Here is a 26697-nt window from a genome sequence, read left to right as displayed (position 1 = left end):
CTTTGATCTCTTTCAGTTCCCCCGCCCTCCCCCCCCCCCGCGTGCCCCCCACAAGAGGCCCATGCCCATCAAACTTGAATAGGAGAAAAGAGCAAGCATATCTGGTTTCTGCTAGATGAGTCTGTGTTCCTTGGTGCCAGAGCCCTGACCCCAACTGATTTTCCCAGGGGAGTAAAGAGCCCTGGCATCCTGTGGGCGTGCCCCCCCCCCCAGCAGGTGCAAGGAATCCGGATGGGCAGGGCTTTTGTCAGTTGTGACCTGGTTTGCCCTGGACCAGAGAGTTGGCCAGGAATGGGGTGCCAGGTGGGGGATTCAGGTGGTCCCTCGAGCCAGCTCTGCGTGGAGAGACGTTCTGGGTGGGCATCCTGGGTCTGGCCTGTGGGGGGCAGTTAGCTTCAAGCACCTCAGCCTCAGAGATGCCCCAACTCCTCAGTGGGCTTTGTGGCAGAAGTGTGGGGTGGGGGTCCTGGCATGGTCTCTGGGAGGCCTGGGAACCACGAAGGTGTAGGGTGCCTATGGGCGATGTGTGTGTGTTTTGAGTCCCTGCTTGCATTACATTCTCCAAGGGCATGAACTACAAAAGCTAAAGAACTGCCCGGCTGGTGTGGCTCAGTGGTTGAGCGTCAGCCTATGAACCAGGAGGTCACGGTTTGATTCCTGGTTGGGCATAGACCTGGCTTGTGGGCTCATCCCCACTGGGGAGTGTACAGTGGGGCAGCCAATCCATGATTCTCTCTCATCACTGATATTTCTAGCTCTCCCTCTCCCTTCCCCTCTGGAATCAGTAAAAATATATTAAAAAAAAAAAAAAGCGAAAGAACCCCGGGGGTGGAAGGTGCCGGGCAACTCCGAGGCACGTGTCCCAGGACAGGGTGAGCAGGGCCAGAGGAATCCGAGGAACCTGTCCGAGCTCAGAATACCAGCTCCCGGCGGGCAGGGGCCCATCTGCCCAAATCACACCGTACAGACAAGCAGGTGCTGAGTGCGGATCTGGTTCTGTTTTCAAGATGATGCCCGTTTGTCCGGGGGAGGAGGAGAGCAGTCAGCCACTGCAGCTTCGCCCAGAGAAGGGACTAGCAGGGAGCACGCCTCTCGCTGAAAGCCCTGGAGAGCCTGCAGTGAGTCCTTAGTTGTGAAGGAGCAAGAACGTGGGCTGTGGAGCCCCACAACGTCGGGCCATGTTCCGATCACAACGCCACATCTGCTCCCCGAGACCTGGTGGGGGCCCTCAGTGGGGGCCGGGAGCAGCGGCGTGGGCAGGCCCTCGGCTTGTGGGAAAGGCAGACTCGACTGAATAGGAATCTGAACTTGCACCAGACCCCGGAGGACTGGTTCACAGGACCTTGGGCAGGTCAGATGACTCGGCGGTGGCTGCTTCCTCACCTGTAAAATGGTGCAAAGGTCGTGGGATAACGTATGTCGCGCATTTGGCACAGTGCCTGGTACACAAGAGGTGTTTCGTGTTCATCTCCCGCCCCTGAGCTCCCTGCCTCGGGGAGTTTCCATTTCTTTTGCGTTCAAAAACCTCTTCACTTCTATAACGTGAAGCTGTTGCAGTGCTGCGGTCGGACAGTAGAGGGCACTATCGACATTGCCACCGCGGTTGCTCAGGCCCTGCGGGTCCCCCAGGGCTGTGGGTGCAGAGGTGCTGCTGCTGCTGGGCTCCTGGGCAGAGGCAGTTCCCCAGCGCTCCCCTCCGGGGCCTGCAGGTCCTGGATCGGGTCCTGGGTCTGAGCCTGCAGCCTCAGACATCTGGTCCCCCATGTGCTCTCCCACTGCTAGTTATAAACAAATTGTCGCTTCTCCAAACCTCCAGCGCTCAGTCCCCCCAGGCCTGCGGGGAGGCGCCTCAACCTGGGCCACTAGACGTTGATGAAGGACCCCTGGTCGCCGTTGGCCGTCTCGGGCTCCACGCAGCGCCCCTTCCTCCGTGTGACCCTGCGGTTCCGGTGGAACTTGGCATAGCAGCGCAGCCCTGAGCAAAGAGAGGCAAGGGGGTTAGGGGTGCATTGGGCCAGTCCTCTCCCCATTCTCCCCTACACACCCTCTGGGACCCCTGCGCCCTCTCACCACCACCCCCTTCTTTATTCTGCCCTACAACCAGCCCACCCGCCACACAGCAGCCTGAATGCGGAGGAAAGGAGGGGTGAATAGACGGAGCACAGGGGACATTGAGGTCCATGAAACTATTCTGTGTGACACTGTGATGGCGGGTGCGTGTCATTATGCATTCATCAAAACCCATAGGATGTACAACACAAAGAGCAGACCCTAACGTATACTATGGACTTCAGTTAACAATAATAATGCAGCACCCTGACTGCTAGCTCAGTTGGTTAGAGCAGTGGTCGGCAAACTGCGGCTCGCGAGCCACATGCGGCTCTTTGGCCCCTTGAGTTTTTAGCAAAGGCCAGCTTAGGAGTACCGTAATTAAGTTAATAACAATGTACCTACCTATATAGTTTAAGTTTAAAAAACGTGGCTCTCAAAAGAAATTTCAATCGTTGTACTGTTGATATTTGGCTCTGTTGACTAATGAGTTTGCCGACCACTGGGTTAGAGCATCATCCCGATGCACCAAGGTTTTGGTTCCAATCCTTGGTCAGGGCACATGCAAGAATCAACCAATGAATGCATAATTAATGAAAACAAATCAATGCCTCTCTCTCCCTTTTTAGAAGCAACCAATATAAAACAAACTGCTCTTCTTGAAAATAATAACAACAACGTATCAAGATGGACTCATCACTGGTAGAAAGTGTGCCACACTAACGGGAGATAACAGGGGAAACTGTAGGAGGAGAACTCTTATTTTCTGCACAATTTTTCTGTAAACCCAAAAATGCTATAAAAAGTCTATTAAGGCCTGGCCGGGTGGCTCAGTTAGTTAGAGCATCATCCTGCACACCAAACGGTTTCAGGTTTGATTGCTGGTCAGGGCACATTTCTAGGTTGCGGGTTTGATCCCCGGTTGGGGCGCATACGGGAGGCAATCAATTCAAATTTCTCTCTCACATTCTCTCTCCCTCTCCCTCCTCCTCTTCCTCCTCCTTCCTCTCTCTCTCTCTTTCTCTCTCTCTCTCATTAACAAATATATCCTCGGGTGAGGATTTTTTAAAAAGTCGATGAAAAACTTTTTAAAGGAACGAAGATTCTGCCCGCCCCTATACAACCTCCCAGGTTCTCATTGTGCTCGAAAGGAAACCTGACTTCAGCCTTCTTGCTTTTCCTCATATATCCAGCCATTTCCCGCCTCAGGACCTTGGCATTTGCTGTCTCTCACCCAGAAATTCCTTCCCCAAGCCCTTTGCATAGCTGGCTCCTTCATGGCCTTCAGGTCTCAGAGAGAACCTCCCTGACCACCTAATTAGAGTAGGTGTGGCCCTCTCCACATCGTCACAGGCACCCCTGAAATACATGGGTACACATGCTTTTCATTTAAGTCCACACCCTCTTGATGGTGGCTGAGAGAGACGTCAGTGAGCAAATCCCTGCATTTCAGGTTAGCAGTGGCCACAGGGAGAGAGGACCTTGCTACTTTAAGATCCACTATGTCACCATCAAGAGAATGAAGGAGCTCTGACCGGTTTGGCTCAGTGGATAGAGCGTCGGCCTGTGAACTCAAGGGTCCTGGGTTCGATTCCGGTCAGGGGCATGTGCCTTGGTTGCGAGCACATCCCCAGTAGGGGGTGTGCAGGAGGCAGTTGATGGATGTTTCTCTCTCATCAATGTTTCTAACTCGCTCTCCCTCTCCCTTCTTCTGTGTAAGGAATCAATAAAATATATTTTTTAAAAATAAAAAAGAGAATGAAGGGGCTGCTATGAAGTGTGTGCTTCGTGGCCTAGAGCTCACACCTGGGTCGCCGGGCTTCTAGAACTGGGACCACCCAAGTGACACTTGGGAGTGGACAGGGGATTCCCGGGCAGGAGTGGATGGTAGTCACAGAAGCCCTTCTGGAACCCTCCAGAGCCCAGGCTGGCCCCGACTGCTGGGCTTCAGCTCTGAGCCCTGTGTCCACCGTTTTGGGATATGGTCCCCATGAGGGTTCCTGGCCCCCCTAGATCCCTCTGGTGTGGCATCTTGGTGACAACCTCTTCCTGGACCATCTTCAATGAGCTGCCTGAACTGTCACTTCCACTCTTCATTTTTTTGAGCCTGAGTCTCCAGGGAGGAAGCAAGAGTTTTGATGGAGCCGACCAGTGCGAGGGACCAGCGGAAACGAGCAGATGGGGCTTTGTTTGCAGACATAGCCTTTGGACGCCTGGAAAGCCATCCCCTCCCACCTGAGGCCCAGGGAGGGAGGGAGAGAGGAAGGGGAATAAGGAGGGAGGGAGGGAGGGAGGGAGGAAAGAAGGAAGGAAGGAAGGAAGGAAGGAGGGAGGGAGGGAGGGAGGGAGGGAGGGAGGGAGGGAGGGAGGGAAGGAAGGAAGGAAGGAAGGAAGGAAGGAAGGAAAGAAGGAGGGAGGGAGGGAGGGAAGGAAGGAGGGAGGGAGGGAAGGAAGGAAGGAAGAAAGGAAGGAGGGAGGGAGGGAAGAAGAAGGAAGGAAGCAAGGTAAGGAGGGAGGAAGGGAGGGAAGGAAGGAAGGAAGGAAGGAAGGAAGGAAGGAAGGAAGGAAGGAAGGAAAGGAGGAAGGGAAGGAGGGAGGGAAGGAGGGAGGGAGGGAGGGAGAATTGATTGATTCCTGGACAGAGGGGCCACCATTGAGCATCCAGCCAGGCACCAACTGGGCATGTGCAGCTTAGGTGGGCTGGACCTGGAGGCCAAGGACTGCGGTTTGGCCCCAACGCTGTTCTGGGCTCCCTGGACCGGAGTGCCTCCTGCCCACTCGGCACCTCAGTCTCCTCCTCTGTGAAATGGGGCCTCGACCCTGCATACAAGTACCGAAGGCAGCTTCCCAGCATCCCCCCATCTTCCACTCCTGCTGCCTCCATCCCCTCTCCCCTCCCAGCTGGTCCTTCCTGTCTCCATTCCTGCCCCCCTACAGCCATAGTGAACTTTTAAGCCCAAAGCCAGACCATGTCACTCCCCTAGTGACAATCTGCCTGCAACTTCCGATTAGAAATCAAACAAGGCCAACAAGGTCCTGCACGGTCCTCCAACAAGCTTCCCCCACCTCCCCATGGGCCACCTTCCCGTGGCCACCGGGGGCCCAGTCAGCACTCCAGCCTTGCTCCTGCCCGAGGCCCTTGCCTGTCCCCTGCCTCTCGCCTAGGATGGTCTCCCCGACAGCCACCATCTTCAGGGGGCTGGGTCCACTGTCCACTCCTGCCCCTCCTTTCTGTAACAACCCAACATTCCCCTTTTCAGCAGGCCTCCGGACTACTTTCTTCACAGCCCTTATTGCTTCTAAAGGCGTCTTATCTCACGGGGCAGGGAGAGAAGATGCTTGTCTCGCTGGAATGGACTCTGTGGGTACAGAACTTGCTCCTTCTTTTAGCTGCTGAATCCCAGTGCCCAGAACAGTACCAGATACATAGCAGGTGCTCAGTAAGTATTTCCCGAATGGATGGATGCACGAATAATGGGACGTACACAGTGTTATTGCTTTCACAGCAGATAATTGTTAGCCTGATGTGAGCAAAAATAGGGCATGTATCTGAGGACGGTTAATAGAGGCATTGAGACCAAAATCCTCCCGCTCAGGAGATACGAACACTAATTGGATACTGAATGATACTGAGTAATTACTGTTCATTTTCGGTATTTTGTTTTTAAAAGAGAACTTATCTTTCAGAGATATACCCTGAAATACTCACAGATAAAATCTCTCTAAACTCCCAGGAGTTGCATCAAAATTATATTGGAATGGGGGGACTGGGCAGGGGAGAGACAACACAGATTGGCAGTGAGTCGGCAATTATTGAAGCTGGGTGATGAGAAACGGGGGTTCATTATTATAGTGACTACTATTCTGACTACTTCACATGTTTGAAAAATGTCAGAATACAAAATTAAAAACATTCTCCTCCTTTTCTAGCTGTGTGAGTTTGGGCAAGTCCCTTAACAGCTCTGTGCCTCAGTGTGCTGATGTGTAAAATGGAGATCGTAATCGCTCCCTCCCGGGATGGCTGTGAGGATTAAGAAGACAGGGGGATTAAGGATGAAGGAGGCTAAGGAGGATAATGTGAGCCAAGTGCTTAGCACAGAGCCCGGCACGCCTGGGCCCATCCGGGCAGGAGGGCACCTACTGCTCCGGGTGGGAGCTCAGAGGTTAAAGCAGTAGCCGCCAGCCAAGTGCATCCTTCGCTGAGACGCGCTGGGAAACCCACCCCCCAGCCTGATATCACACTTGGAATGCCTCCCCTGGGATAGAATTCTGGCCTGAAAGCACCAGCCTTCTCGGGTTTGATCTTATTTAAAGAGATAGTTTCCTCTCTCCTCTCTCCTCCCTGCTCCCGCCTCCCGATCATGGGAGATCAAGCCAGCTTGTATTTTGAGAGGTGAGGAAAGCAAATCGGAGAAACGATACCAGGAATTGAGACTAAGTGAGTTCACAGATTGGGAAGGCACCGAGCAAAGCTTTTCTTGCTCATGGCGTCGGCTCCCAAGGGATTCTCCCACCCCTCCATTGCCGCAGGCCCCTCGGGCCACCTCCGCCACGGAATCGTGTCCCGGCTCCGTGCAGAACCAGCTTCAGAGCATGAGGGATGCCCCCCGCCCCCCCCCCCCGCCTCCTGGGGGGAGTCAGGCTCACCTTCCGCACACATGCAGTCGTCGAAGCATTTGTTGTTGAGGCCCCGATTGTGGGGCATGCAGACGTGCCCCCGCAGGTCACAGCAGGTCCCTGCCAACACGGCAAGCACACGTGGTCAGCCAAGCTGAGTGGACCCGCCCCACGCCCGGCACACGGTCCCACCGGACAGGAGGTCCATCGTCGCTGCGGCAGGGCCCGGGGTGGGGCCATCTGGTGTGCAAGGCTCCCGGCCGGAACCACTGGTGGATGTCACGGCCGAGGGCCCTGCGGGCGGGCGGCAGCGACCCAGCTGCCCTCGATGGACAATTGATGGATCGTGGGAGGAGCGGAGCACTGCGGGATCACCTCCCGGGGACAGCGGGCGGGACAGCTGGGGGCTGCCAGGTGTGGAGTCAGCGAGGAGCTGGGGGGCCTCAAGGGTCATGGACACCAACGTCCTCTTTTGACAGATGGAGACACGGAAGCCCCCTGGGGAGCAGCGAGATCCCCCAAGGCAGGCGCGGGGCGGGCCCCCTCGCAGAGCGACTGTCCAGGTGGCCCGAACTCCAGCCTTTTCTTCCTGCTCCGGGTGCAAACAATGGTTTGGAAAGAGAACTGCCTGTCGGGGAGCTGGTGGTCTGGCTCTCACAGTGCCAAATGCTGATTCGATGGCCGTTTTGTAGACTATTCCAGCCACTGAATGAGCAATGTGTCCCCCTGGGGGGGTACCCCTCGGATCTCCCTCCAAGATCCAGGCGGCATTGGCTGTCCAGCAGTGAGGAGAGCAGTTAGCTGTTAGCATCTTCAGGATGTCACCCTGGGCCCATGTCACGCTATCTCCTGAGCAGTCCCAGCAATGGCTGGGGGGGGGGGGGGGGGGTGAGCGGGGGCGTGGAACAGGGCCGGGCCAAGACTGCATCCTAGGTTTCCCTGCCATTCCTGCTCCTCCCCCTCTTATCACCCTGAGACCTTACCCCCCCAACCCCCTAACCCCCTCCATATCTAACTCCACCTCAGTAGATGCCCCTGGAGGTTAGGGCACCAGTCAAAACACCAGCCCCTTGCTTTCAGTCTCGATGGGCAGAGCTGCTGAACGGGCGAGGATGCCATTGGGACATCCACAAAAAGCCGGGCAGTGCTGTGATGGGCCAAGGGCAGCATTAAGCCAGACCAGACTTCAGGAGGAAGTGGAGAGAGGGGTCAGCGCATGGGGCAGTGGTTCCTCAGGCGGACTCAGGGTTGAGCCACTTCCCTGCTGTGTGACCTTGGCTGCGACCCACCCTCTGAGGCCCAGTTTCCTTGCCTGAAAATGGGGGGTGACAGGGTCTCTTTCTCCGGGTTGTTCTGAGGACGAAGTCAAGTGTTCCGGCGACTCTCAGTAAAGGGCAGCAGGAGTTGTTACTACTTATTACCCCGAGAGGGTCCTGAGCCCACAGGCGCCCGCACATGCCTGGGAAGGTCCACCTCACCCGCCTCAGGCCCCCAGCACCCAGCACCCAGCACCCAGCCCGGGGCCTTGAACGTGACGCTGGTTCGGTACCTGGCAGGCAGTCGTGGTGATGGTCGCACGGCTCCCCCTCGGCGGGGGATGTCTCATTGCCATCACTGGAGAGTTTACCCCGGGTCTTCTCTGGGGACAAGAAGATCGTGGTCAGAAGCTGCCGCCCAGCGGGGCAGAGAGCAAGCACACGGACGCTGGTGTCGGGGTGCACGTACCGCCATCCCTCGGTGTGGCGGGGACGCCGCCTCAGCCGTCTCTTTTCTAAAACGGGCTCCTTGGTAGTACAGACCTCACTTTGTTTTTATTCAGGGTCAAATGAGTTGATACATGGAATGAGCTTGGCACATGATAAGTGCTCGATAGTGGTATTTCCACGTGGGGTGCGTGTCGCAGTGTGGACTCCATGCCCCACCCATCCCCCACTTTGGACATCTGTAGGTCAGGTGAGGGAAGGGGGGGTCGGGCACGGGGGTGGTGGGTAGGTGGACGTACCTTTCTTGTTTGATTTTTTTTTAGATTTTAAAAATTGTTTAATTTTTTACATTTTTATTCATTTCAGAGAAAAGGGGAGAGGGAGAGAGAGAAAGAAACATCAATGATGAGAGAAAATCATTGATCAGCTGCCTCTTGCACATCCCCTACTGGGGATGTGCCCTGACTGGGAATCGAACCCTGATCTCCTAGGTCCATGGTCGGCAAACTGCACCTCACAAGCCACATGCGGCTCTTTGGCCCCTTGAGTGTGGCTCTTCCACAAAACACCACGGCCTGGGCGAGTCTATTTTGAAGAAGTGGCGTTAGAAGAAGTTTTAAGTTTAAAAAATTTGGCTCTCAAAAGAAATTTCAGTTGTTGTCCTGTTGATATTTGGCTCTGTTGACTAATGAGTTTGCAGACCGCTGCCCTAGGTCATAGGTCGATGCTCAGCCACTGAGCCCCGCCGGTTGGGTGGACGTACCTTTCTTTCTGGCGGAGGGCCAGGCCTCAGGTTTTAAGTCTTCATAATCGGTCCAGTCGAACAAGGCCATGTCCAGCGTGGGCATCACCTCCCCGTCAGGCCTGGGCTGAGCCTGCAGAAGGTGGGTGGAGAGGAGGGAACGTGGAGCCCCAACAGGTGGGAACAGAAATGTGGGGCCCCAGGGCCAGAGGGCAAAGGAGGGGCTCCTCAGAGGCCAGCTCACCCTCTGCTAGAAGCCCAGCCCCGGGACATCCACAGTCACCGAGGTTCCTGCTGCAGCAGTCACCAGGGTACTGTCCTCACTTTACACCCAAGCAGAATGGTGCCCACAGGCGACCGATGCAGACAGACGGGTCGTCCATCGGGCCTCGGAGGGAGGGGCTGGGAAGGCCTGCTCAGGTCTCTACGTCCACCAAGAGGGAGCTGGATGAAGCCAGCTGCTCACTTCCCTGCCCTTTTTCCCTGGGGAAGTTATCAGCTCTCCAGGGCGCCGCAGAGCCATGCCAGGGCTCTGTTGCCCTCGTAGCCCCGGGCCAGCCGTCGGGGCTGGATCTGCCCACAGTAGGACATGGGCAATAAAGGCGCCTTTCAGGGCTGGTGCTCAATGCATGGACTTCCGGGGGCCTGCGAGGGCAGGGATAACCAGGTGTTCTTTGGGGATGGTTCATAGCTTTTTTTCAGCCCTAGCTGGTTTGGCTCAGTAGATAGAGCATCGGCCTGCGAACTGAAAGGTCCCAGGTTCGATTCCAGTCAAGGGCACATGCCCTGGTTGTGGGCTCGATCCCCAGTTGGGGGGCGTGCAGGAGGCAGCTGATCCACCATGATTCTCTCTCATCATGGATGTTTCTCTCTCTCCCTCTTCCTTCCTCTCTGAAATCAATAAAAATATATTTTAAAAAATAGCTTTTCTCAGAATCTCAGGGGATGCAAGACCCCAAAAGAGAATAAGAAAGATCTTCTGCTAAAAAGTAAAGTTTTTTCTTCTACATATATTTTATTGATCATTTTAGATAATATTATTAAATATATTTTTATTGATTTCAGAGAGGAAGGGAGAGGAGAGAGAGAGAGATATAGAAACATCCATGCTGAGAGAGAATCATTGATCAGCTGCCTCCTGCACGCCCCCTACTGGAAATCGAGCCCGCAACCCAGGCATGTGCCCTTGACCGGAATCAAACCCGGGACCCTTCAGTCCGCACGCCGACGCTCTATCCACTGAGCCAAACCAGCGAGGTCTAGGTGATATTATTTTGAAAAATACTGCAAAGCTACACAAGAGGTGCAACGATGCGCATCTTGCTAATTGCAAGGATGATGCAATGAACTCGCGTGTTCCCTTCCTCTATTTGCCGGTGGAAGCAAACAGGCCGCAGGAGCTCGCTGCTCTCTCCACACATCTTCGTGAAGGTCTGAAGCAGATGTGTTGACTCCGGGCTGTGGGGACGTGGCTTTTTGCGGTGTTGTTCTCCTCTGTACTTTCCCGTGGGCGTGAAATGCTTTGCCACGGGCCTTGCTCTTCCACATGCAGAGACCAGTGTGCTGAGCGGGCGCTGACCCCCTTGGCCGTCCCCAGAATGAGCCCCCAGGACCACTTTCTCCTGGGCAGTGGCCGCCCTTGCAGGACAGAGTGCCCACCGGGCTGTAGCTGGGCTGGCCGGGCACCAGGAGACCTGGTTTCCAGCTCACCCCCGGGGCCTCCACCAATGTCCTCCCACCCCCCGTGCCTCAGTCTCCCTAAATGACTAAGAGGGATCTGCGTGATGTGGTCTCAAGGACTCCCTGGCTCCGAGGCCTTACCTGGGGCCACAGGGATGTGACAGGCAGGATGAGGGACTCTTCCGTGGCAGGTGCTGCCCCAAAGGTGGTGAGGTAGAGTATGGTAGGGGCCAGGCTGGTGGACGACTCCTCCATGGCAGCGTCCAGCGCCTGGTCTTCGGAGAGCTCCGCCTTCTTCATTAGGGAGCTGGGGCCTCGGACCAAAGCTCGGCCTGAGAGACGGAATAGGAAACACGGGGCCTTCATCTGCTCGCCACCCCTCATCGGCCCAAAGCAGAACCCACATTTCCTGCCGCAAACAAGGGGGTGGAGGCATCACGTGACAAGTCTGACAGCCTGACTAGCCATTGGCTCCCCAACGTCCCTGCTGCCCACGCTCCTGGGAAGGTGGAAGCCGGGGCCTGGCGGGGAGGAACGTCTGGGGTGAGCTTGCAGTGTTGCTGGGGAGACAGCCCAAGGATTCTCAATCTAAAGCAACATTATAGCAAGTCCACGTCTGGGATGGCTGGGTGCAGCCCAGGGAGTAAGGACAACAAGTGGGAACTAACAGGATTAACATGGAGGCTTCCTGGAGGAGGTCAAGCTTAAGTAGAGGAGCAACGAGCTAAGGCTGAGAGGAGGGGGAGGGGGAGGGGCCTTTGAGAAGTCCGGAAGGTGAGAGCTGAGGCTGTCACACACGAGGGAATGCTGGCTACGCGGTGATAACCATGCGCGGTTCGCTGAGTGCCTGCTGAGTGTGAGGACCCTGGTGTATGTCCCGCCCTGCGGGACTAGCATTATTCCATGAGCTCTGCAGGAGCTCTGGGAGGTAGGTACTCGGTCAGCCTCATCCACAAGGGAGGAAACTGAAGCACAGAGAGGTTGAGAGACTTCCCCGAGGGCACACAGCTGGTAAATACTGAAGTTTGAATTCGAACCCAGCTCCACCTGAGTATAAAATCAATACTTTTAACCACCAATGCCGCCTTCCAAGACACATGGGCATCAGGCGGGGTTGGGGTGGTCGGGAACACGGGGCTTCGAGAGAAGCTGGAGGGCCGGGCATTTTCCCTGCCTCTTTGTCTCCGGGAAGAGCTGACTTTAAGGCTGGTTGGGTTGTTGGGATCACCCCGCTCTCCAGAAATGAATCCCGGAGGGTGGAGAGGCCACTTAGGGACCATCGAATCTGTCCCTTTCGTTTCCCAGGCTTCACAGCCGGTCACCTGGGTGGGCCTGGCCTCCAGACCTCCCCTCCCCCCTCCTCCTCTTTCTCTCTCTCTCAAAATATTTTTATTGATTTCAGGGAGGAGAAGGAGAGAGAAACATCAATGATGAGAGAGAACCATTGATCGGCTGCCTCCTGCACGCCCCCCACTGGGGATCGAGCCTGCAGCCTGGGCATGTGCCCTGACGGGGAATTGAACCGTGACCTCCTGGTTCATAGGTCGATGCTCAACCACTGAGCCATGTGGCTCGCTCTCTTAGGAGGGCCCCACCGGTCCCCTGGAGCTGGGGGCTGGAGCTGAGCTGAATGGATCCACACCCCATGTGTGCTCTCTGGCCTGTCCCTCAAGGATGCCAGGGAGGTAAGGGTATGGGGTCTTCAAAGCTCTGTCCACGTGGGGGGTCCCAGTAGGCCTGGCAGGAAAGCAAGCCCCAGCTGTTTGCAGGGGGAGGCGGGGCTGAGGCTCCACCACCTCCTCCTGCAGAACCCCTTCCGCTCCACGACTGCACCAGGAGCCCTGCCCCTAGAGGCAGTCTGGTCACAGGAAGAGGCTTGGAAGCTGGAGGCCAGGTGAGCCCGGGGAGGAGCCAGGTGAGTGTAGCTGCTGGGAAATGTTTGTTCGGAGACTGAATGGGCCGAGGAGGGGGCGCTGGGAACAGTGGCAGCTGGATGCTCACAGGGGCTTGGAGATGGGAAGGAAGGTGGGGAGGGCTCAGGGGACGGGGAGCACCGCAGGGACAGACAGGGCAGAGGCCGGAGGGATAGGGATGCGACGCCTCCCCTGGGACCTCCGCGTCCAGGTTGGAGGACACTGGTTCAGCATCAAGAAAAAGCTGAGCATCAACTAGCAACACCTGCTCCCGTCCCTGCCGCTGCCAGGCATCACTCCAAGCACGCCCCCTATCAGCGGTCTCTGGGCCTACGCTGAGGCTCGATGGGGCCATTATCCACATTTCACGAGGGAGAAACTGAGGCACAGACCAGTGACTCGTACAGCTAGAAACTGAGGCACAGACCAGTGATTCGTACAGCTAGTAACCTGGCTTCAGAATCTATGGGCTCAGCCCTGCTCTATGCCTCGGAGGTGATGAAGTGATGTCCTCGGAGGGCACTGGACTGGTCCATGGCTAATCAGTATATTCAGGTCCGATACAAAGTCAAATTCTGACGTGGGAGGATTATCTACTGATAAGACTGAGCGTCTATGGCCACACGTCCCTCCCTGCCTCTCCCAGGCTCCCCCCGTTGCCAGATCCCTCTGAGTTTAGTGAGACCCCCTCACTCCGCTGGGTGCCCATTGCCTGCCTCCTCTGGGGCCTCTGGAAGTCCTCCCAGTGACCTTACACCATTGACACTCCCTCCGGGCCTGCTCCTAAAGCCATCTCCGCCCCCCACTCCGCCCCCCACTCCCATCTCCAGACCCCACCCCATCCCAGATATCCAGCTACCTCTGTGCAGTTTCAACCTCTCCCTGCGTCTCTTGTGCTCCCTGCTGCGCCTCTTCCCTGGAGACCGGTTCTCCTTCTCAGGGTAGGGCAGGGCCAGCCCCAGGAGTAGACTCTTGTCCTGCAGCAGGCCTGCAGGACTTTGCCCAGGCAGCAGGCCCCCTGCCCCTGGCAGCCTGGAGGCCTGCCTGGTGGAGGTGACCACAGCTCCATCCTGTGCCCGGCCAGGCATGCCTGGCCCCCGCTCCTTCTTGCCCAGGCCCCGCCGGTGGTGGTGGCTGGCCTGAGGTGTCCACAGTGCTGGGCCTGGAAGGTTGATGTGATTCTCAGGGAGGTTTCGAGCAGGGGTTCCAGGGCCCAGGGAGCCCGCCAGGCTCAGCTCCAGAAACACCAGGAGGGCAAGGAACAGCATGGGGGCAACGTGGGTGGCGGGCCCAGCCATAGGCTCCTCCTGCAAGAAAAGCAGCATTTGAGGGGGCAGCTGGGCAGCCCTCCTCCTCCACTTCCCACTCCCAAGCCCCTCCCTTACATCCCTGCAGCTCAGTACTTCTCCACAGGGCAGAGGGGACTTTTTCCCCAGGGGGTATTTGGCAATGTCTGGAGACATTTTGGGTTGGCAAAACCGGGCAGTGTTATACCAAAACACCAATCAGAAAGAATGCACCCCTATGTTCATAGAAGCACAATTTACAATAGCTAAGATCTGGAAACAGCCCAAGTGCCTATCAGTAGATGAGTGGATAAAAAAAAAGCTGTGATACATTTACACCGTGGAATACTATGCAGGTGTAAAAAAGAAGGCGCTCTTATCCTTTGAGATAGCATGGAGGGACCTGGAAAATATTATGCTAAGTGAAATAAGCCAGTCAGAGAAAGACAAGTATCATATGATCTCACTTACATGTGGAATCTAATGAACAAAATAAACTGAGGAACAGCCCTAACCGGTTTGGCTCAGTGGATAGAGTGCTGGCCTGCAGACTGAAGGGTCCCAGGTTCAATTCTGGCCAAGGGCACATGCCCAGGTTTTGGGATCGATCCCCAGTAGGGGGTGTGCAGGAGGCAGCTGATCAATGAGTCTCTCTCCTCATTGATGTTTCTATCTCTCTCTCCCTCTCCCTTCCTCTCTGCAATCAATAAAATATATTTTTAAAAGAGAAATTAACTGTATTAAAGGTTACCAAAATTAAAAAGAAACACACACACACACAAAAAAACAACAACCCAGGAACAAAATAGATCCAGAGGCATGGAAGCATGGAACAGACTGACACATCTGAGGGAAGGGGGGAAGGGGAGGAAAGAGATTAACCAAATAATTTATATGCATATATGCATAGCCCATGAACACAGACAATAGGGTGGTGAAGGCTGGGAATGGGGTGGGAACTGGGTGGTGGGGGACACAGGGGAGAAGAAAAAGGAAGGACATCTGTAATACTCTCAACAATCGATATATACTTGTGTGTGTGTGGGGGGTCCTCAGCCCGGCCTGCGCCCTCTCACAGTCTGGGAGCCCTCAGGGGATATCCAACTGATGGCTTAGGCCCGCTCCCCTTAGCCACAGTCTGGCCTCCCTCTGTGGAAGGTGACTCTGCTCCCCATTGCTCCTCCCCCCCCCATCGCCATGCCAGCACCCATGGCCTCCCTCTGTGGGAGGTGACCGGGCCAGTGAGTTGCCGGCCCCATCCCCCCAATTGCCCCTCTCCAGCTGCTGGTCGCCGCCCCCGCCCCCCAATCGCCATCCCTTCCCTTTGCCCACTGGCATGCGCCTTGTCTGACCTGGCACCGCCTGCTTGCCAGCCCTGCCCCCCACCAACAGGTCATTCTGCCATCCGGTTGATTTGCATATTATACTGTTATTATATAGGATAAAAGCATTATATGCAAATTGACTGGACAGCAGAATGAACAGTTGCTATGATGAGCACTGACCACCGGGGACAGACGCTCAATGCAGGGGCTGCCCACAGGCCCCCACCACCCAATGGGGGCCTGCTGGCCAACCTCTCGGTCCCTCCTGCTGGCTGGCAGGCTCTGATCGCCCGATGGGGAATGGGGAACCAGGGGTGGGTGGTGGCGGATGCAGGCAGTGCCAGGCCAAGGCGGGTGCGAGTGAGCAGGGCCCCAATAGCCTTGCTGGTTGCTCCACACACAGAGGGTGACCGGCATCGATGGCAGGGGCGGGGCTGGCTGCTGGCAGCAGGGAAGATCGGCCCTGATCGCAGGCCAGGCCTAGGGACCCTACCTGTGCACAAATTTTGTGCACCAGGCCCCTAGTAATAAAATAAAATAAAATACACCCAGCCGGGTGTGGCTCAGCAGTTGAGCATTGACCCATGAACCAAGAGGTTACCGGTTCAATTCCCAGTTCAGGGCACATGCCCAGGTTGTGGGCTCCATCTCCAGTAGGGGGCGTGCAGGAGGCAGCGGGTCAATGATTCTCTCTCATCATTGATGTTTCTATCTCCCTCTCCCTTCCTCTCTCTGAAATCAATAAAAACATTACAAAAACAAAATAAACAAACCAGGCAGTGTTACTGACTCTACTGGGTGGAGGCCGGGAACGCTGCCAAACAGGACAGTCCCTGAGACAGAGACCCGCCGGCCCACGAGGACCTCCGTGCTGAGGCTGAGACCCGGGATAACAGCTTAAGCAGCATCCAGGCTCCAATGAGCCTAGAATTCCTCTCCCTGCACAAACCTCTGCCCTTTGCTGAGTCCTCTCGAAATTACGCCTCTGGTCCCCAGGACTTGACTCGAAGCCCAAATTCGAGCAAATGGAACAACAGCGTTGGAGCAGGTGCTGCAGGCAGGAGGCGTGCTCAGCGCTTTGGGTGGATTCACACCACCCAGTCCTTTCAAGAACTCTCTGACGCGGCTCCTACCGCTTCCTGAAGTGCAAGCTGAGGCTCCGGGTTCAGTCACACCAGGGAGGTGTCATCTATGCAGTTCTTAGGCCTGAGCTGGGAGCCGTCACATGGCTCTCCCCAGACATCCTGGTTCTGCCACTGCTCCTTTCTTTCCTTCGGGGTCCGGGCAGGTTCTGACACCCCCTGTCCCTGCTGCACTGAGGGGTTCTGGAGGCTTTGACTCTGAACCCTGCAGGGTGGGGTGAGCTGACTGCTCCCCATTCCCCACTGGAAGCAGCCTCCCCCCATGGGACCCACTGCTCTCCCCTACCCCGGAGGGAGACTCGGACCCCTGGATGTTCTGGAGGACCTTGGAGCTAAGGCTCCTGAGGCCTGTGGCTGGGGGATGGATGGAGGGGGGTGTCTGCTAACCCTGGGGACCCCCTGCAGCGCCTCCCCCACAGCGCCCACCCCTGCACCTGTCTCACTGCATCCAGAGGAGGCGGGCACCAGGCTGGCCGGGCTGATTGAATTTCCATGGACTTCCGGCCCGCGTGTTCATTAGGCTCACCAAGGCGCTCACAGGCCGTCTCCTCGTGATGTGTGGCCCTGTAACTGCGCAGGGCTGAGGACGGGCGGCCGGGCCTGTGATGGCCCCGCACGTCTCCCTCCAGCCCTCTCAGGGCCTGCAGTGCCCACACTGGCCCTTGCCCCAGGCTCCCCTTTGCCAACCCTGCCTGAGGGGCCCTGGTCCTGAGCAGGGAGGGCAGGTGGGACAGGGAGGCTGGCTCTGGACCAGGCTGACCCACTGTGAGCGGGCTGGCCTCACCCAGTCACCTGCCGCCCTTTGCCCTGCTGCCCCTTCGTCCCGCCTGGCGTGTCCCGGTCCCCTGGGAGGCCGGGGCCGGGCCTCCACTGCCCTCGGTTCTGGGTTCTGTTCTTCCTGAAACCATCATCTCATCCCCCCTGGAGCCACCGGCATAGCCTGGGTGAGCCTCGGGGAGCTGGGTGGGACCTGGGACGGGCTTGTTGTGACAACCCTCGTTCCCATCACATCCTTCCATGCCTGACCACTCACGCTGCAGCTCGGGTCTGACTTCCTGTCCACCTGGCAGGCAGCAGGGGGCTTCTGCCCGCTCTGCTTCACCTCCAGCCCAAAGTCCTGGAGGCCCAGGCTCGCTCGTGCAGCTGGGCAGCCGGGCTGGAGGAGGGGCCCATTTCAAAGGGCTGTCAGTCAAGCATTGTTCCCCTCCCAGGGACCCCAGCTTCCAGGGCTGAGGCAGACGCTGGCTGCTCTGCAGACCGCCCTGCAGCAGGCTTCACCCTCGGCTCCCTGTGAGGAGAAAGGCCCCGCGTCTCTGCTGATGCTGCCCCGGACCCAGCCCTGCCCTCCTGTCCTGCGGGACACCGAGAGCCGGGGTGGGGGTGGGAGCCCACAGAGTACCCCTCAACAGAGTACCCCTCAAGGTGTTGGCCAATGAATGGAATCCCCGTCCTCCAGTGGGGAGAAGCAAGGCAGGGCACCCAAAAAGTGTAGGCAAGAGTCCAGATGAGGCTTGGCGGAGGGGTGAGGCCTGGGCAGACACACTGACGTGTGGGCAGCTTGCTGTCCCTACGGCACACACAAGCCAGCTCAGTGACCAGCCTGGGGACTGGGCTCAGAAGACAGTGTGTCCCCTGCAGAGCCAGGAGGTGAAGCCCAGCCCCACACCCCCTGCATCATGACCCCATCTACACTCTCTTTTTCTCCTCCCTCCCTCTCTCCCTCCCTCCCTTTCTCCCTCCCTCTAGAAGTTCTGTTGCCAAGATCCTGCCAATGGCTGTGGATCCATTCATTGTACCCAGGAACCCCAATTTCAGGGCCATCTTTGTTCCCTCCCCTCCTCTTGTACCCCACAAATCATGCATGCAGCCTGCCTGGGGCAGGGGAGAGGGGATTTCAGTGTGCAGTCTGGTGCACCCATGTGTGTGTGGGGGGGTGGCATCCCTCTCCCCAGACCTAATTAGCACCAACCTGCCCCCACACCCAGCCTGTACCGCTGCCAGATTACTCTGATCATGCCGCCACCACGCCCCTCCCTGCTCAAAGCCGTCCATGGCTCCCTATTGCCTTCCCTTGAATCACAGACGCCTCACTTTGGCACGTAGGGCCTTGTATAATATGGCCCCAACCTAACTTTGCAGCCCTGACATCTACTTCCTCCCCTTCACAGCCAACAGAGACTATTCCCTGGGCCCCAAACACACCCCGCCTTCCCTGCTTCTCTTCTCTCTCGGTGTGCACACCCTGCCCGCCCTCTCTTTCGGGGAGCCTTGTTCAGTCCCCCAATCAGATGAGCTGCCTCCCCTGTGCTCCTGCCCAGCCCTGCCCCGCTCTTCAGCAACATCCTAGGGTGCTCTGTGCCACTGTGCCTAGCAGATCTATGGGCCCTGCAGATAACAGGCATTCATAACTACGGACAGACATGAAAGCGGGTCGAGTACAATCGAACCTGAGCGCAAAATCATAACCGTATTCTCAGGGTGTGTGTGTGTGGGTGGGGGGGGGCGGGGGGTTGGAGTGACGGCTGGGGGACCTAGCACCACTTTGTCCTGACAACTGCTTGGAACTCTCTCCAACCCACAGGGCTTGCACGCAGATCTTGGCACAGCCCAGCAGCCAAGATGCCAGCCTGGCGGCGAGCCACCCAGGAAGCGTGGGCTGCTCCCGAAGTCGTGCCAAGGATCCGCAGCGAGGAAGGGCTCCGAGCCATTTCTGTCGCGCTGGAAGCCAGTGGGAGGCGGCGTACAAAGCGCCAAGCATCCAGGCAAAAAGGGGCAGCAGGCGCCCCCCTCCGCTTCTGCCCCTCCCGCCTCCCGCCAGCCATGGACCTGCGGCTGTGGCTGGCTCACAAAGCCTGCTCTTCCGGAGTCGCCCTGACCAGAGTTGTCCAGGGTCATGGGGACCCCACCGCCCAGAGATGGCGCTCTCCTCGCAGCTGAGACCCGAGAGTGGCTCATTGCAAGCGAAGAAAACAAAAGCAACCTTGGTCACGGGAGCCTCCACTCCCGGAGCAGCTGCGACGCCCAGGCTGCTACAGGCATATTCCGTATTCCGTCCATTTCTTACCGCTTCCCTCTCACGTTTTTAAAACGAGGAACCCAAGCCCGGCCAATGTGGCTCAGCGGTTGAGTGTTGGCCTCTGAACCAGGAGGTTGCGGTTTGATTCCTGGTCAGGGCACATGCCGGGTTGTGGGCTCGATCCCCATTGTGGGGGGGGGGGGGGCGTGCAGGAGGCAGCCCATCAATGATTCTCTCTCCTTCTTCTTCTTCTTTTTTTTTTTTTACAGCAAGGAAGGAAGAGGGAGAGAGTTAGAAACATCAATCAGTTGCTTCTTGCACACCCCCTACTGGGGATGTGCCCACAACCAAGGTACATGCCCTTGACCGGAATCGAACCTGGGACCCTTGAATCCACAGGCTGACGCTCTATCCACTGAGCCAAACTGGTTACGGGGGACTCTCTTTCATCATTGATGTTTCTCTCTCCCTCTCCCTCTCCCTTCCTCTCTGAAATCAATAAAAATATATTTAAAAATAAAATGAAGTGAGGAAACCGAGGCTTTGGGAAGGGAAGCCACAAATTCAAGATGACACGACTGGTGAGGGGCAAGCCACTCAAGGCCTGGGTTCTCTGCACAGGGGCCCTGCACTCCATCGCCCGGCCCCCCCCCCCCCCCCCACTCCCCACATCTGTCATCTCCATGAGAGCAGTCAGGACCCAGCAGGGGAGGTCAGGCGCGGGCAGCTGGGAAGGGGAAACTGACCAAGGAGGGGAAAGGGGCTTCTCGGTGCCCGTACCCTGTCCCCACGCCGTGCAGAGTTGAGCTGCAAAGCTGTTTCCATCCAGAAGGCTGCCAGGAGGCAGCATCACATGCAAATGAAGGCAGTTAATCCAGCCTGGAGTCGGCTTTGAGTCCTGAGCCCCTCCCCACAACAGCTTGCATTTGGGGGCCGTGAGACAGGGGGGCTCCGGCCCGGCAGACAACTGTGGAGCTGGGCCGCCACCAGCAATCCAGGACAGCTGAAGGTCCTGCCTTCTTCTTCTTCTTTTTTTTTTTCCCGTTAATCCTCACCCAAGGATATTTTTTCCATTAAGTTTTAGAAAGAATGGAAGGGAGGGGGAGACAGAGAGAGAGAGAGAGAAACATCGATGTGAGAGAGACAGACTAACTGGTTGCCTCCCACTGGGGATTGAGCCTGCAACTCAGGTATGTGCCCTTCACTGGATATGAACCCAGACCCTTCAGTCCTCGGGGCCATGCTCTAACCACTGAGGAAACGGGTTAGATCAGGGTCCCACCTTCTTGCCTTGCTGATCACCTCACCAGCTGCCTGGTGGGTTGGGGGAGAATCGGGAGGTAGTGAGGGGGGTGGGAATAGGGCTGGCCGAGGGGGGTCACGGTACATGATAATAACCACCCCATGCCAGAGCCACACTCACTTTTGGAGTTGCCCTGCCTTGCTCTGTCCATCTCTCTCACTGTGCCTGACTCCAGGGCACGGGTGAGACCCTAAACGCCGAGCTGCTGGGATGTGCTCCCTCCGGGTGACCAGCACGGGGTCTCCAGGTGGGGATCTCCGAGTTCCTGCCCCCCTGGGAGCAAATTCCTGTCTTCTTTCGGGGAGCTGGCTCCCCTCGGGCTGGAAAATGGGCACTTTTGCTTGTTCAAGCGAAATAGTTATATTCGCATGAGTGGGGGATGGGTGGGTGGGTCCTAAATTCAGGGACTGGGCTCCTACCAAGGCGATTTGGGATAAGACTGTCCCTATGACCCCTCTCATGCTCCCTCCCACCATCCCCGCTCCGTGAGTCAATTTCCTGCCTGTGGATGGGATCCTGAGCCTGTCTGCGATCTGGCCCTTCAGGAAGTCAGTCCTGTGCGGTGTGTGTGGTTCTGGGTAAGGCTGGGCCCAGGAAGGGTAAGGGAGCTGGAAGGCAGTGAAGACAGCTCGCTGGCGGGCTGGGTGGGACTCTAATCCAGCCGCCCCGGGAGGTGCTCCTTGGCAGCCGGGGGTCTTGACCCCCCTGAGCTAGTCCCTACCCATCTCCCCGCCTCCCTGCAGCTCTGCACCCCCAAAGTGCCACCTGACCATAGGAAGGGGCCTCCCTCTAGGCCTCAGAACAGCCAGAGCCCCACCTACTCCCCTCCCCCCAGAGGCCATTGTGCCCACCTGGCCTCACGCGGACAACTCCGCCTCTCAGCCTGCGGAGTACCAGGTGCTTCTCGGCAGCGGAGACTCCGGGGAGGGGAGGCCAGGTGGGCACCGCTGGCCGAGCCTCTCTGGGTGCCATGCAAGGGAACCGGCTCCAGTCTGAAGGGGGAGACAGGCTCCCTGCTCCTGGGCGCATGGCCAGTGTGATGGGAGGTCCCAGCGTGACAGGGGCGATCCAGCGCTTGCCTCGGAGCACTCTCTGACCAGAGGCATCGCTCCCGCCCGCCCGCAGGGCACTCTGTTTCAGCAGGAAAAACAGCCCTCGCCCCAGAAAGGCTCCGTGCTAGAGGCTGAGTTCCATTCGCTGCCCGCGGGGACCTCCCACAACTGCGAGGAGAGACACCGTTCCGGCCAGGACATGGGGAAAACACCCTTTGCTGGACGGAGCGTCTCATCTGCGGGCAAAGACACAGTCGCTGCCCTCAGGTGTCCCCTCTGACCTGGCAGAGAGGCCACAGGTCCAGTGAAGGACTGAGGCACAGACACAACTAGTACTGATTTGAACACACAGATGTCAGCCCAAACCCATTAAGCCGAGTGCTGGGAGAGCCCCACCCAGCAGAGCACAAAGAGCTGTGTGACCTTGGGCAAGTCACCTAACCTCTCTGAGCCTCACATCCTTCGGATTGAGGATGAGAGGAGGTAAAGGTATTGAGGTCAGTGTTGCCTAGTAAGGGCGCAATAGGCAGTAACTGGTTATTATGGGGAGGGGAAGAGGGGGGTTGCATTTGTGCATCTGTGCCAGCATGTGCAGGGGGCAGGCGCAGGCGGTCCCCTCCTCAGTCCTTGGTGGGTGATGGATGGCTTCCCTGGGACAGGCCCAGGCCAGCCTGGAAGGGACCATTGTCTGGCAAATGAGGCTGGGCTTCCCCGCAGGGGCAGTCCCATCTGCTTGTATTGTTTCCCACGGCAGCCTCAGGAATTCCTGCCCCCCACAAAGCCTCAAAAAATTTGTGTAGGGATATTGTCTTTTTTGAGGGGGATGCTCCGGAGACAGAGTCTACCTCCTGGTTACAGGTGCTCCTCTCCCTCTTCTTCTCCTAGGCAACCCTCCCAGCCCCTGCTCCCCAAACTTCATTACCTCGGTGCCCAGACAATTTAACACCACTTGCTGTTTGGTCAGACTCATCACTTAAACATCAAGTGACAAAAATGCCCGCTCTTGGCTCTGGAGGAGCCAGTGTGGAGTGGAAAGACACCTGGAATCAGACAGCCTGGCTATGAATCCTGGCTCCAGCACTTACCAGCTGTGTGACCCTGGGCAAGTCAATTAGCCTCTCTGGGCTTCAGTCCCACATCGGAAAGACGAGTGTGTTTGTTTGGGGATCACATGTTGGGCATGTACTAAGCTAGGCCTAGAGCTGTATAGGCACAATCTCGTTTAGCCCTCTGAAGTGGACACTATTGTTCAGGTAATAATAGCGACAATGGCTCAACATCGGGGCAAAGATTTGGGGGATGTGCCCGAAGTTTTACACAGTAGAGTAAGTGGTGGGGCTGGGATTTGAACCCATCTGACTCCAGAGGCAGGGTCTTGACCAGTCATGCTACATTCAGTGACTGATACCGGTGCAGTTGCCAGGACTCTCAGGCATGACACATTCTGGGGACCCTAACCCAGAGCCTAGCACAGAGAAAACCCCTTAAAAAGTGTGGGTTCTACAATTTGTTCATCCCAGCTGCTCTGGGTCAGGCAGGGGCTTCATCCCTCATGACCCCACATCCACCCAGGGATGTGTCCAGGTGATCAGTGCCAGGCCTTGGTGTTGCAGTGGGGAACGGGGGGCGGGGGGGCTGCCAACCCTGGGACTTGGCGGGAGGGGGGACAGGGCCTCCAGTGGCCAGTCCTCCCACCCTCTCGCGTCCTTCCTGGGCAGGCCTATGCTCTGTTGGCCACAGAGGCCACTCGAGAGGAAGGGCTGGGGTGGGACAAGCAAAGGGCCTGGAGCAGCAAGGGAGGCAGGTCTCAACTGTGAGGCTCAGAACAGGGAGGCTTGTCTGACACCCCACTTGGGAATATGCCCAGGACCCCTCTCTGCCTGCTGTTCCCGGGCTGTGGAGTCACGGAGGCCGGGATGCAGACCCCAGCTCTGCCCCAGTTCTGGCTGAGACAAGTGAGGGGACGCCTTTGGGTCACACAGGGCTAAGCAGTCAGCTGGGAAAACCAACTCTGCCGGACCTGGGCAGCCACTTCCCTGTCTGGTCCGTTCCCTCTGCTCTCATCGGGCGCAGAACCACCCTCACCTTCCAGAGGGAGGCAGGCCCTCCCCGAACCACAGGGATTTTCCAGACAGTTTGCTCCCCCGTAACCTCCCGAGCCACGGCCCTTTGTGCCAGGGCCAACTCTGCCCCTGGCCTGGCCAGCAGGACCCAGTCACACCCAGGGATAACCTGTGGCCTGCAATTTCCAGTTCATTCCTGTCTCCTTGACCAAGGATTCCATTCAATAGAACACGTGTGTGCAGAGTACCTACTGAGGGTCAGGCTTTGGGACTACAGGTGGAATGAGACCCCGCCCCACCCAGGGAAATGAGGACCACAAGAGACAGGGAGGCAAAGGGGAGCAGGAGGGCTCCCCTCAGGAGGGGACATCTGGCCTTGGCCTGCAAGGATGGGTAGCCATCAACGGAGCACAGGGCAGGGGAGACATTTCAGATGGAGGCAAGGGCCCCAGCAAGAGCTCAGGGAAGTCAGGGTGTGAAGATGATTAGCCTTTCATCATGGCTGAACCCCCAGGAGTGGGTGGATGTGGTGGGAGGCAGGCAGTTAATTTAGTGGCAACAGGGAGCCATGGAGGAGTTTAGGGCTGGGGAGAGGGGTGGGTTGAACGGTGAGGAAGGAAGAGAAGGTGCCGTCATTTTCACGTGGGCGAGGGGCAAGGAGGCTGTGAGCAAGGTTCCTAGAAGTCACAGGGGCTATTGTGGCCCAAGAAGGCGGGGGACAGCCCTAACCGGTTTGGCTCAGTGGACAGCACGTCGGCCTGCGGACTCAAGGGTCCCAGGTTCGATTTCGGTCCAGGGCATGTACCTTGGTTGCGGCACATCCCCAGTAGGGGGGTGTGCAGGAGGCAGCTGATCGATGTTTCTCTCTCATCGATGTTTCTAACTCTCTATCCCTCTCCCTTCCTCCCTGTAAAAAATCAATAAAATATATTTAAAAAAAGAAGAAGAAGGCGGGGGCCAGAGATGGCGAAAGGCTCTGGGTGCCAGCGTTGGGCCCGTCTGCCAGGCAGGATCACGAGCGGAGGCTGACTGGGGTGGGAGTGTGTCCCCAGTCCCATTCGTGCCTCTAAAGAGAAAGGCTCTGGGCGTCAGCCTGGCTGTGGCTGAAAACAAAAACTCAGCCAGGAGAGCCCAGGACTTGCCGCCTGGGAGAAGGCGTCCCTCTCCCGAAGTTGTCCTCATTCAGCCCCTTGGCCCACATCCTAGTGGACACCTGGGGCGGGGGGTTGTCACCCGTGACGAGGGCACAGATGACGGCCAGAGGGTCTGGGCGACTACACAGCAGGTCCAGGGTCCAGCGTGACGCTCCCCCCAGAGGACAGAAAATGGCTTGTGAGCTAAAGCCACGGAAAAAGCAATCAGTGCGGGACAGAGCTTGAGGACTGGGGATGAGTCATCGGGACGCCTCATGATAAATGGCCAGCTGCTGGCAACACCGACAGCCACGCTGATCTCATTTTGAAAGCAGAACTCCTTTTCACCCCGATTGTTTAACTCTGATTTGAGGACAAACAGAGGAAGAGAGACAGAAAGAGAGCAGCGTCCGTCCGTGAGAAGGCACATGCCTGCAGGGGTGGGCAGGGGGGTGGTGTGACAGTGATGCGCAAGGGGGCTTAGTCAGCTTTCTCTGCAGTGTCTCTAACCTTGAATTTTTGATCCATTTCCCCCTTTCTGTGGAGCGCCCCCCCCCAACCCCACCCAGGGACTGGATACTCCCTCAGCGCCTCGGAGTGTGCCCTGCGCTGGTATCCAGCATGCTTTTTTCCACGGACTCCACACACATCTTTATAGTAGGTGCTACAATTATTCTCGTTTTATGAAAGGGACACTGAGGCTCAGAGAAGTGCGTTCCTTTGTCCAAGTCGCTCCCAGAACATGTCTGCCGGACCCCAGAGGGGTGGTACTAAACCAGCACCTGGCACTTTCTTGCGTGCCACCAGACTGGGAGGTGGGCAGCGTGGAGGAGGGCGCCGGGCCGCAGAGACCAGACAGAGGCAAAGCTGAGGGGGCATCCAGTGGAGGAAGCAAGACTTGGCGGGAAACCCAAGAGCCCTCTCGCCCCAATCCGTGGTGTCCGCAGGAGGCTGAGACCCCAGCGCGCACAAGGACAGCAGCCCGCAGTGGGGAGCGAGAGGGGTTGCGCCGTCGGGGTTACTAGAGCGCAGTACGGGTTCGTGCCGAAAGCGAAAACACGGGGCCAAACGCGAGGCTGGCGGGGCGCACCCAGAGTCCCCATCTCCCTGCCACACCTCTCAGCCCTCTGGGCAGCCTCAAAAGGGGCAGGAGGGCACACCTGGCAGCTCCATCCAGAGCTCAGGGAGTCTTCGAAGCTTCTTGGAACGGTGGTGAACTGGGGTCCCCGGACTGAGAGACCCCCCGGAGACTCAGAGACAGAGAGACAAAGAGAGACCGGGTCCCGGAAGAAGAAGGCTAGTGCCGAGGAGGAGAGGGAGCCAGAGCCGCGACCAGGAGAGGGCGGCGAGGGCGCGCGCGAGGCCGAGTGTCAGAGCGTGGAAAAGTGAGTGTCCGGCGGAAGGCGGGTGAGCAAGGGGCCGGGAGCGGAGCCAGGAGGCGAGGGGAGACGCGGCGAGGAGGGGAGGAGGCGGATGGACGGACGGACGGGTCCCAGGGCCAGGAAGGCAGGAAGAGAGCAGCATCCTCGCCTCCAGCCTAAGTCCTAGGCGCACTCTGTCCCTGAGAGCGCCAGGTAGACCACCTTTGTCACTGCGCACACCAGGTGAGGTGGGAGGGCGGGGCAGGGGCGGGCCAAGGCCAAGCCTTACCTGGACGGCCGGTGAGGCGGGGA

General features: G+C 57.6%; 1 protein-coding gene across 1 annotated transcript; it reads right to left on the bottom strand.

The window, feature by feature from the left end:
• Positions 1-1779: 1779 nt before the first annotated feature.
• DRAXIN (dorsal inhibitory axon guidance protein) lies at positions 1780-26697 on the bottom strand. Its single transcript, XM_008151780.3, has 7 exons — positions 26675-26697; positions 13564-14011; positions 10933-11123; positions 9133-9244; positions 8216-8305; positions 6697-6786; positions 1780-1975 (listed from the first exon to the last, which is right to left on the bottom strand). The coding sequence occupies exons 2-7, from the start codon at positions 14000-14002 to the stop codon at positions 1863-1865; spliced, it is 1035 nt and encodes a 344-aa protein (XP_008150002.2). The 5' UTR covers positions 14003-14011; positions 26675-26697; the 3' UTR covers positions 1780-1862.

The sequence above is a fragment of the Eptesicus fuscus genome, chromosome 9 (genome assembly GCF_027574615.1).
Source record: "Eptesicus fuscus isolate TK198812 chromosome 9, DD_ASM_mEF_20220401, whole genome shotgun sequence".
Lineage (NCBI taxonomy): Eukaryota > Metazoa > Chordata > Mammalia > Chiroptera > Vespertilionidae > Eptesicus > Eptesicus fuscus.
The sequence above is the reverse complement of the archived record's forward strand: the minus strand, read 5'-3'. Positions and strand labels throughout refer to the sequence as shown.